This window comes from Schistocerca cancellata, chromosome 10, assembly GCF_023864275.1.
Source record: "Schistocerca cancellata isolate TAMUIC-IGC-003103 chromosome 10, iqSchCanc2.1, whole genome shotgun sequence".
Classification (NCBI taxonomy): domain Eukaryota; kingdom Metazoa; phylum Arthropoda; class Insecta; order Orthoptera; family Acrididae; genus Schistocerca; species Schistocerca cancellata.
Window position 1 is genome coordinate 104,225,399 of NC_064635.1, and position 12,545 is coordinate 104,237,943.

The following is a 12,545-nucleotide window of genomic DNA, read 5'->3' on the forward strand; positions in this document are numbered from 1 at the left end:
TTGATGTAATTCCCACTTTGTTCTACATGATAACCTTGTATTAGTGAGCTGTCTTGGTTGCCTGTTAGTGCCAGTACTCCATTTTAAGTGTCCCAATCAAAAGCACCTTCCAAAGAGCATGACAAATGTTTTGAGGAAAGCATTTGTTATCTGCACGATATATTTCCTGCCACCGTTACTCTTCGGGCTGAAAATGGTCTCTGTTGCCAATAGATTAATAAGTGTGTACCATATACCATATTTTTCTACATCCAAAATATGGTCACATTTCAACTATTACTAACCAGTAACTCAGTTCTTTAAAGAATCAGACTCCCATGTATAAAACAGCTCCAATTATCTGATTACTTTACAAATAAGTTACTGTTTTGAGCTATTTTTTCCTGCATCTAAATGTTTGACATCATATCTCCTAAACTATGTGTCATACAGTGACCGAGCGAGGTGGCACAGTTGTTAACACATTGGACTCACATTCGGTAGGACGACGGCTCAGATCTGAGTCGTGCCATCCCGATTCAGGTTTTCTGTTATTTCCCTATATCGTTTCAGGCAAATGCCGGGATGGTTCCTTTGAAGGGACACAGCTGATTTCCTTCCCCATCCTTCCCTAATTCGAGCTTCTGCTCCATCTCTATGACATCTCTGTTGGCGGGATGTTAAATGCTAATCTCCTCCTCATCCTCCTTCGCCTCTCATACAATGATAAAATTTACAGGTACGTTCAGTGGTATGTGAAGATCCTGTCTGCAAAATGTGTAAGAAAGAGGTAATAAATTAAAATGTCACCCCTGATGCTGAAGTTTCACTGTGTGCTAAAGTCAAAACTAGTTCCCTGGCATCATGTCTTGTATTATATAGCATCACTAGATCATGGAGGACAACAGGCAGTGGACCATGGATGTAGCAATGTGTACAATGGCTCAACTCCTAGAAACTCTCCGATCAGCAGAGTTGCTTCTCACCTTCTCCATACATGGCTTGGATCTAGAAACCTGTGTGGGATGTCAGCAGTCTCCACCAATCTGCTCCTTGCAATTTAAGTGTTTTCGGGACATCTAATCCAACAATGCAGAATTTTGAGACTTTCATAGCCACTTGTTGACATATTGCTTGTTGACTCCTGTCTCTGGTTCTTTGGATGACATTTGTCTAATGATTTTCCTGACATTCACCAGCGCAAGTGGCTCACCTTAAGGTTCATTATCAAACACCTGCTGAAGAACTGAGAAAAGCCAACAGGTAATTAAACTAATTCAACAGATTGACCTAGCTGTACCACATGCAGGAGTGCAGCTGGTAAGAAAACTCAGGAGTTGACTCAAATGCATCAGAACGAGGCATGCAAGATACAAAGAACTCATTTATAAAAGGGACCACACACAGCCCTCAGTGTGACATGCAAAATGGAGCAATCATTAGACCACATTATCTGTGAATGTCCTAAAAGATGATTTCTAGAATACTGGAGCAATTTTATAAAAGGCTTCTCCAAAGGCTTTTACATGGTTAAGGCCCTTGGATATAGAACTATGATGGAGCTGTTCAGTTAATAGTGTCTGGCTGTTCAGTTGCTGTAATTTTTTGCTAGTTTGTTGTCATTTTTGCATATTTGTTTTATGTCCATTATTTTCAGTTTAATGTATATAACATTTTCTACAGTTTGACCATAACCTAAACCATAACTAAAAACAAAAAATTGCCCTGTTGCTTAACATTTATATTTGGGAACAGATATTTTTCAGCTACCTTGAGGCTGCCATAATGAAACTCTGTATGTTGCAGACAAATATACCATTCCTGCTGAACGTACTGGAAAATCAGAAGTTCCTAAATGGTACTGTTGACACAAACTTCATCGACGACCACCCACAACTCTTCCGCTTCCGTTCGTCAAAGAACCGCGCCCAGAAACTGCTAAATTACATTGGTACAGTGTTGGTGAATGGGCCTTCGACTCCACTGGCGACGCCGCTGAAACCTGCGGAGATACAACCTCATGTTCCGGAGATTCCTCTAGGTAACCAGGGGATGGAACAAGAGTCGGACATTGCAGGTCTATGAAAGAGCGCTCTCTACATTAGCATGTGCTGATGTGGCCACTGGGCATTTCAGTTCGTGTGTGGAGAGTGGCTTGGTGTGTCACTAATGCAATATTTTCACCTTTTCTCATTCCATTAGGATAGTCAAAATAAGTGTTGAGTCACATATTTGTTTAACCAGTGTGTAGCATGATGCATTTCAGGAATTTATTCCCATTTTCAAGTGATGTAGTAGGTTGTTAACATTTTGTGTGTGTGTGTGTGTGTGTGTGTGTGTGTGTGTGTGTGTGTGTGTGTGTGTGTGTATGTGTTCACATCAAGTACTTCATAAAATTCAACATCACTTGAAAATGGTAATGAATTACTGGAACATCTACACATAAGAAAACTTAATAGGTGCAGTACTTCAGCACTGACTCAGTTGCAGGCTTTCAGAAAACATGGACTGCTCACAAAAAATACACTGTAACAGTCTGTTACTGTGGAACAGAGATACATATTGAAGCTGACCTTGTCAATTTGAAAGTTACAAAGAAATGTGTTGTGTAAAGATTGGAGAAAACACTTCTTGTTGGCCAGGAAAAATAAAATTGAAAAGCATAAATATTTGTGAAAGTGTAATTACAGTACTGGGTATGCATCATAGTGAATTGCCACAGGGCAAACAAATGGGCATCTGCTACTGGAGTGTGACAAACAACAGAGATGGCATAACAACAAGTTACCAAGATCAAAACCCGAGATGCAGTGAATTCGGAGCCAAGAGTGTGTTGTGTAGCAATATCAATACAACAGTATAGAGAAATCATGAATGACTGCCAAGATGCTTGCTTTAAGGGCTGCTCGAGTGTTGACAGACCAGCATGGCGGGCGTGTCATTGAGACAGTGCTCACAGCAGCGACAGAAGTGCTTGCAGAGTGCAGCAATTCCACATAGCAGACATCATTGAAGTCCGTTCCTTCTGGTGGGCTTTCAGATTCACCAAGCTGGGGTGCCAGAGTAATAACTACTAATTTGGTCCTGTGCAAGATATAAATACATTAAATAAGAACTGTAAGGGCACAAATGTTGGTCATAAAAGCAATATCAGTTGACCAAAAAGTATTGATTTTATTGAAGCTGCAATGTACCAAATCTGCAACAGGAAATAGTTCTATTCTATTTTTTTATCATATTTTTTTAGACATCATCTTAATATTTGCAACAATGAATTTTGCTTGCAGAACAGAAGAGCAAAAAAAAACTAATAACTTTCTGTTGTAATGAAAACATGCCTATGTCTCTCTTAAGAGTGTAGTTTACATAGTTGTAAAGGAATTAATGGATCTGAGTGGAAATACAAAATGAGTCCAACATTTCCTGATACAGGCAAACATCTCGGGAAATAACCACTGTGAGGTGGAATCTATGAAGGAAAGGCAGTGTAAGTACAGCTTGAATTTTGATTTGAATTATTTTCTCATGCTTCCTGATGTGAAATGATGCCTTGTAAAAGTAAACAAGTGGATTTTTTCATTGCCACAGTCTTCTCAACAAGGATTGATGTGAAATGTGCCATGATATAGTAGAATAAATTGAAACATTCATAGCAGAAAACACGGACAGGATTTAATGCACAAAATTAAAGCAAGACTAAGAAAATGACTTTTTCAGGCAGTATAAATTCCATCACTTTCTTTGCTAATGATTTTTTTACTTTCATCTGCACCTTTTCTAAATCTCTTTAGCCCATAGTTGTATTTCCACAAAAAAATAGGGCAGACTGAAAGCATGACTTTGGGTGTTGTGTGCCCTCTGTGAACTAACAGTGTTGACAGCATATTTTTATTTGTTGGATTAATCTTGGTGTGATCTCTTGTTCTTAACAAATTGGAGTCCTCAGGCCATACTTGGTGAAATGCATATATCTGATTGCCAGAAGGCAAAATGCAGGAGGTGGAGGGAAGGCCTCTTCTGATTAAGACAGAAGGCGGGGTAGTGTTTTCCTGCCTTGAAATGTTGAGTTTGATGTGTTTCTAGGTTTTAGACTGTGTGTGACTTTGTTTAGTTTGGACTACCAGTGAAGTAGAATCCATGTGCTGTAAAATGTGGTAGGTATTAACTAAGTCAAATAGTTGATGCATATTTACGCCTCCTGCTATATAGTTAGTTAGCTGAGCTCTCTTACCACAATAATCATAGTACTGTGCACTACTGAACTTGTGACATGGCTTTACACAGCCCTGTAGAGAAAGATGCACTGCTTTAACATATGCACTAGCTTTAGCCATAGAAAATGTAGTGATTCATGATGAACAGAACAGAAAAGAAAAGGTTTCAAATAGGGCATTTATGCAGGTAAATATAGTGGCCATCACCAACAGTTGAGACACATTACTTTATCAGCTGCCTGTGAACACAGTGTTAGTGCTGTTGTCACTCTTTCATAAATCATTTATTTATACTCTATCAATTAACGACCCTGTTGCACATCCTTTGGACTTGCCCATTGTTATTTTTGTTTCTGTTAAACGTTGACTGTACTGGCTCTACTGCTAAAACAGTCTTAGTCAATCATGCAACTGTAAATGTAAAATGATAACATTTGGTTATCAGTCAAGACTGTGATAAATTGTGAATTTAAAAATTTTCACAGTGAATTGAATGTTCAAAGGAAAACCGGTCTTGCAGCTTGTTGTCATTTAATATATCACACGATATTTCAGCTGGGTGCCTACCCATTATCTTCAGGTGAGCCATTGAAGACTTACGAAGACTTGCTCCATTCCGCAATATACAGCGCACTGCAAGTATCCCAGCATGTGTTGAAATTCAGTTCACAGATGGACTGCACTTCCCGTCAGTAATGCCCTCACAGGTGTAACTGCAGAACTCGGCATTTGTCCACCGATAGTTTCTGCAAAGAAGCGAGATGTTTGGCTAAACATTATGTACGAACTCCAATATTGCAAATGCTCACATCACATCCATAACTCAACTGACTCTATCAATAGACAGAGGGCTCTCCATCCAAGCAGATCTGACCGTTTTGCTAGCTATGAGGCAGTATCCTTTTTTATAAAGGTCCCTTTTGGAGATTCTTTGGAAATAATTGGCAGAAAGTTTCAGGTGGACATCACTGCTTTATTTCAGCACACTCTATCCTCAACCTATTTTCTGTTCAACCAAGAATATTTTGGACAGACAGATGGCACCATCATGGTGCCACCTTAGTGTTCAAACTTTTAAGGAAAGTCTGATTGTGATTTTTATAGGACTCAGCACAGAGCATGATTATATGTGCCATTATAGTGATTTAATGTAGGCACAGTTGCTAGATTTTTGGAGGGCTTGGGTTATAGTGTGATGATCTGTGCTATTCTTGATTGAATGTAGGTGCAGCTGCAGGGTGATGTGAGTTGTCTTGAGGAGAGAGTGCCTGAATCAGCTGCATTTAAACCAGCTGTATTTTGGAAATATGTGGATGATACTTCCATAGTGTGGCCTCACGGAGAAGGTAAATTGATGGAGTTTCGTCACCACCTCAACTCCATTCGTAACATCATTTGGTTCACTGTGGAAATAGAGAAAGATGGTTGTCTGCCTTTCTTGGTAGTCTTGGATATACAAAAGTATGAAAGCTCTTTGTGGCATTCAGTTTACTGTAATCCCACACTTACTGATATGTATTTGCAGGCGTCAAGCTGTCATCACTTGTCGCAAACTATGAATGTGCTTAAAACACGTGTACACAGTGCTCTCACTCTCTCAGATCTCGGTAGATTATCTTTGGCTGGGCAAGCTCTTTAGGCAGTGTTCAGGAAAAATGGATGTTCCACCTGGCAGATTAACAGGGCATTGTCAGTTAAAACCAAGAATCAGGCAGTGGATAAAGAGGAGAACATGCTGGAAAAACCTATAGTTTTTAGCAGCAACAAAACTTAGTTCTACTTACAGAATACTAAAGCTCTATTACCTTTCGTTTATAGTACAAGGAGGTCTTCCAGAAATTAAATTTCTCTAATTCTTTCAGAAAAGTAAACATATTTAGCCAGAAATATAGTGCATTTGTGACAGCTATGACATAACAATTGTATGATGACAGTGTTATCAGTAGAGCTGCAGCAGTGGGTGAAAATGGTAACTATTTTTTTTTTCTCCCGCCAACAGCAAATTTCACACTGTGGTAAAGTTTCTTAATGCACAAAACACAGCACTGATCAAAATCCATCAGGCGTATGGACCGAATGAGATTTCCATCTTTTCTTGCACCTCAAAAAATTCCTGTTTTCATGTTAGCATTTTTGCAATAACATAGAGCTGGAGACTGTCATACACTGGTTCCATTCCCAGGCGACAGGTATCTACAGCACAGGAATACAAACATTGATCCCACAATACAAGTGCCCATTTATAGTGGTGTATCCATCGACAATAAAGCTTTTAAACTTTCGATGCAAAGTTTTTTATAATGTGTTCTGATGAGCACAGCTAACTGTTCAGCTGTTGGTGATGAGGATTGTCTTAATAATAATCATTGCTGATGGATAATCCATTGAATTTCTCATAACAGTGAAGGTGAATAAGATCTTTCATAATTTTTTTGCAGTAATAAGAGCCCATTGAAAACGTTGCACTGTTTAAATTCATTAACAAATATGAATGTAGTTGTTAAATGGCATAAAAATTTAAGTTTTATGTTTAATCTTTAAAACCATGTAAATGAAGCATTCTTCGTATTTCTGGAAATTAATTCATCCATCTGATCTGTTCAGATGCTTGAAAGCAGATGTGTACAAACTATTTGAAAGATTTTGTTGTGTATTCAGTTGAAAATTTAAACTAGAATTTTTTTGCTGAAGTTAAGATCTAGCTGAAAAAAATGGAATAAACTGTTGAGTAGACATATTTATTTTCTTGTAATTTAGTCATGAAAGTGTGATGTAACATATGAGACTGTGGGGTAAGTGTCTGGTCAGTCAGTAAAGTAGAAGTTGCTGAGTGCCATCAAAGTCTGTACTGAATATATCAGTAAAGTGCATAGCAGTGGGTGATTTGTATTATACTGTGTAATGAAGTGTCTTCCCATTCCACACATGGATCGAATATGGGGCGGGGGGGCCTAGGCGCAAGCCGTTGTGGCAGTTGTATTGTCATATTGTCATTGTTCAAAGGGGAATGGTGTGGTGGTATAGTGGTATATAGAGGAGTTGATGGATATCCATAGAAACCACTATGAAAAAAAAATTGTCTACATTTTCTAAGTATGTCTTCATGAGACATTGGAAACTTGGGGCCTTTCTGAAGGTGTTGAGTTGATAGGTTGAAAAATTTGAACTGGCTTTTTCCTGAAGTTCAAGTAAGACAGTTACATGGTGCCTCATTCTTCTTGAAAACTGCGCTTTTGTGATTTTAAGAGTAAGCCTGTCCTTGATGCATTGTGCCTCATTTAGCACCTGCTACTAGACTTGGATGATGATCTTTGTGTCATTCTAATGCCGATTAAACAAATCAGTGATGAAACACACAGCTCTTCTTTGCATCTCCAATAATGATCTCACCTTTAGGGTACCAGTCTAATGAACGGTCTAAGAATCAATCAACAGATGATTTTATCATCTATCTCCTCTGTGGTGGAATTATGCTATCACAAGATTTTTTTCCCATGAAACTGCCAGATATTTGTCTTTCGTAAAACTAGTTTTACATTTTCATTTCATGTATTGCTCTGGATGCACACTTTAGATATTTTATGGAAGTTGTCAGTCTCCTGTGGTTGATTTGCAATTATATGGTCAATAACAGTCTTTTTAATATGGTCTTAGGATATGCTGAAAACTGCTGTCACCTTTCACAGCTTTAAGGTATGAAGTCTTCAGTTGCAAAGCTTGTTAGATATATCATAAAACTCATATTTTGCTTTCAATAAAAATTTTCTGGGTTTGTGACCGCATTGTCAATGTATATAACTACCAACTTTCGGTCCCTGTTGCAAGGTACCTAGTGGATGGTGTTTTATTTACTGTTGGTAGTTTTATAAACATTGACAATGCAGTTACAAATCCAGAAATTTTTTTTTGAATGTGACAGTGGATGCGAAAGCCTACGTTCATATTTTGCTCATTAAATATCAGTGAGGAATAGTTCAGATGTAGTTTAAGAAAAAAGTTTGTTGTGGAAAGTTAACAAAGTAATTTATTTAAGAAATATTGCATATTGCAGTTTCTTTGTAGTAACATATCTGGTTTGAATGGCCCAACATCTAAGATCATTCAGAATTCTGGCATAGCAATCTATTCTTTTCAAATTGTTGTTTTTCCTCCATGCTGGACTTTCTATTTTTTGAGTTTCCAAGTTATGGTTTCTTGAAACGATAGTGGGAGTTTACGGACACCCTGTATTTAGATTTATAGTAATGTTTATGGCACAGTGTGCGTGGTGTGTGTTACTTGCACTGATATAGTCCTTGAGGTAAATCATTCGGATTTACAGAATTCAACATGAGAGATATTTACTGGTTTTGTTGGAGACAGTTTTCTGCAGGTCAGTACAAACTGCTAATTTAGCGTGCCTGTTCTCAAATATTCGCTGTTAGTCTCAGCAGAAGAGCTGCGTGTGTATTATGCATGGTGGTACTTGGTTCCTTCTATATCGTTTATTTCTTTTAGGGTGCATGTAGTCTACCTTTCAATTATTTTGCTGAGGTTTGTGGTATTTTTATTTATATATGTTTTATGTTTTGTGTTTGTGTTTCTTTCTGCACTACTGCCCCTACGCTGCAACTTGAAATTTCAGATTTTTCGGCGCAGCCACGGGTAACGGACAATGAATCGGAACCGGAATATCCAGGTTAGTGTATCTCACATCTGCTTTCCCTATGCATGCAGCCAGTACTATCTTTTTTACTACTACCTCCATCTAATTAATGTAGCTATATAATATCTGAGCTTGTCACTATTGTAAGTTGTTCAATCTTTCATCTTAATTGTTGAAAAGATAATGTTTTTGGCCAAGTTGCCGTAAAATGATGTTGAATTGAGGAAAACCTTTCATTCCCATTACATAAAAGTTGCTATGAAGAAATTAAATATATTTGGTATCTGATTTATTTTGAGCACTCCAAATGACAGGAGCAAAATAAAAAATGAATTAAGCCAACACCAGTCATATACAGTTGATGTTCCTACGACGTATTGAATCTTGACCTTTATCTATGATAGTGATGTAGACTGAAGCAACAAATTAAAATCTGTACCAGCACCAGGATTTGAACCCAAGTCTCCTGCTTACCAGGCGGATGCACTAGCCATTACGCCACACTGGCAGTGCAGTTATTACAGCTGCACACAATACCCTAGTATGCTCCCTCACCAATACAAATTCCAACTAGCGCCCCAGTTCATTGCTGTTCCCCTTCTAAACTCAAGTCAGTTTTAGTGCCGAGGCTCTCCAGTATTGAAGTAGCATCGTGGCAATGAGTGAAATGGAGTTAATCTTACCTGTACCTCAGGTGTAGGTGATATATTAATCAAATACAGTGTGGGGTATGGCTAGTGCATCTGTCTAATAGACCCAGCTGCAAATCCTGGTGCTGCTACAAATTTTAATTCACTCCTTCAGCCTACATCATTATCCAAGCAAACATTGTTTAGCTATTAGGGGGCATTAATCAACATTACTGCTTTTCGTATGAAGTTTTTAAATAGGACCTTATATCTTTTTAATTTGGTGGCCCACGTCTTCTCTTCAAGACTTCAAAAGTTCCACTCATGTAAGTGTGACGTAAACACAAAATTAACTTTGACTCTCCTGTGCTAGCACACAAGTGCAAGTATCCATGGTAATATAACTCATCTACTTGCTGGAGTTGACAGTGAACCGTGGAAAAAAACTTACACTCTCCGTTGAAGAGTAGCATTTCTACCTTCTCTTTGGTGGTGTACATTGTAATTACACAGCGTTTCAACTGAAGAGGGTTCACTGAATGACTGATCTGCATTTTCCTTGTGTTTCCATTTGTTTACCGTCGACACCAGTAAGTGGACAAGTTAGGTGACCCCAGGAATTTTCTGTGTGTTAGTAGTATAGGACAGGTGAGGCATTCAGTTGTGTTTTACATATTTAATATCATGTTTGCATACATGGGCTGTTCAAAAAGTAAGGTGACAGTTCAAGTTGCACAGGCAGCATACATGCAGTTATAGATTCCCCCCCCCCCCCCCCCCTCTCTCGCTCTCTCTCTCTCTCTCTCTCTCTCTCTCGCTCTCTCTCTCTCTCGCTCTCTCTCTCTCTCGCTCTCTCTCTCTCTCGCTCTCTCTCTCTCTCTCTCTCTCTCTCTCTCTCTCTCACACACACACACACACACACACACACACACACACACACACACACACACACACACACACACGAAGACAGAGAGAGAGCACAGCTGAGCAACATCACAGTTGTGGCATGCCATTGACCAAACACAGTTCATTTTAATTGATCCCACATGTTTAATTGGGTTCATGTCCAGGGAAAAGGCAGGCCACCCCGTTATGGTGATCCTAGCATGCTGAAGGAACATGTTCATGAGAACAGCATGGTGGTCATGGAAGTTGCCATCCATCAAGGCAAAATTGTCAGAAAATGTTGGTTGCATGGTCCCACTATTGGTTACAGAATCTCATCCTTATACAGTAGAGCAGTGAGATTGCCCTCAAAAACGATGAGAGGCCCTGTCTAATGCCACACTGGAACATCACACCACCACCACCACAACCACCACCTTACTGCATGTGTGGGGCATAGTGTAATAATATTTCTATATTGCCAGAGTGTCTGAAGACTTACTGTGATTATCAGGGTACAGCCAAATCAGGGTTTGATCCATTAACAACATATGATGCCAATCCTGGGATGTCCATTCTGTAAGAAACACAACTACACGACGTAACAGAGTGACGTGGAACTTTTGTGTTTGTTGACAAGTATAGGTCACGCACCAGCAGATATCTCACAAAGTTATTGTCATTGCAGTCCCAACTTGAAGACATACATCGTCCCTTAGCCTGGTTCTTTGTGCAAATAAAACAATAAATCCAGACAATAGCTGTACTCTTTCTTGAGACATACACACTGTTCCTAGCTATAATACTTGCCTTGTTGCGTTAGCCGTACAACATAAGGTTATAACTCTTTATGAGTAGATTACGACAGGGTTTTAAAGTGGGACAATAATTATAGGAAATACTGAAAATCAGACTTTTGTTGCTCCTGCAAGTTGTTAGATAGGCAACCTGCAGTTGGTAATTGGGTGAATGTTTTAGCCATTTAGTAATATAGATACTACAGATGTTAAAAATAGTTCTTTTAGTTCAGTTTCTGTGTAGAGCCAACATAAAGTGCAATACTAGAAATAGTTCATTCATGTATACAATATTTAGCAATCTAATTAGTAAGTATGTAGAATTTTAGTATTATGTTGGAATAAATATGATCAAATCTCTCTGTTAATTGTGCATGGGCGTTTGTTACAACCATTGTGGGATATTTGTTGTTCTCTCATTCTTATGTCATTTGGGATATGTTTCATACTTAAACGGTTGTGGGAGAACTCTTCACTCTCTATACCTTAGTCAGATATCAACAGTTTTGCTGTGGATAACAATACCTGCATCACTGTACACTTTCACTTATGTATCTGAGATGAAATATGCACACCACCTCTTGTAAATCAATTATCTCTTTAGTAACTAGATAACTTTATTTTTGTGCTGTGTTATCTTGGAAATTATATTTAAATTCACTGATAAAGAAGTGCCGCAAACTTTTTGTCTTGTGGTAGAATTTTTGTGAAGCCAGAAGATAATTCTTCATTTTATGCTGGCCAAAAATACACTAACATGTAACTTGCCCATCAATGAATCAAGTAACTGAAAAAATTCTATTTTGTGATTGTAAGTGTGTATTTTAACAAATACAATTAATTTGTATTTCAAACTAATGCCATCACTATCACAGTAATGCAACAACATTATTGACAAATAGTGTTCAAACTTGCATGACGTGGCTAGGTATATTTGCCCAAAATGTGCTCGTGCCTTAGCAAATAGATTTTCTGCCCTCCCCTCCCCTCTTCTACCCACCTACAACCTATAATGCAATGACAGGTGTGTGTGACCAGATATATATTGTAATATTTCGACAAGGGTAAGCCATTTAGACATGTCAGACTTCAGTGTCTTTCACGTTTGTGCCTGACAGTAATAGCTATAAAACCAAAGTTGTGATAGTGTGAAATGAATGAATATTAACCCCATGACATTGTATTTAAATACCTTACTGATTCCTTTGAAATCATATTTAGTAGTGGTCTTCTTCAGTGTGCTTAGTGCTGGATACTGGTGAATGTCTTCCCCTATATACTGTCTGTTTCAGTTATTAGTGGCTACTGATGTCACATATCTGGGATGTCATTGGACAGTTTGAAAGCTGCTTGCTATTAAGGGTAACCGTGTATGATACGCTATTGTCCATGGTGC

The 12,545-nt window shown here is 38.5% G+C and overlaps 1 protein-coding gene across 4 annotated transcripts in view; it reads left to right on the forward strand.

Moving 5' to 3' along the window:
* The window catches only part of LOC126106847 (pyruvate carboxylase, mitochondrial), a 183,017-nt gene that overhangs the window by 130,873 nt on the left and 39,599 nt on the right, over positions 1-12,545 (forward strand). The window contains exons 10-11 of one of the 4 annotated variants that reach the window (XM_049913241.1): positions 1,786-2,056; positions 8,818-8,871. In XM_049913241.1, coding sequence (XP_049769198.1) covers positions 1,786-2,056; positions 8,818-8,871 — 325 coding nt within the window. The remainder of the gene's footprint in view (positions 1-1,785; positions 2,057-8,817; positions 8,872-12,545) is intronic. The other 3 variants (XM_049913242.1, XM_049913243.1, XM_049913244.1) reach the window with 3 other exon arrangements.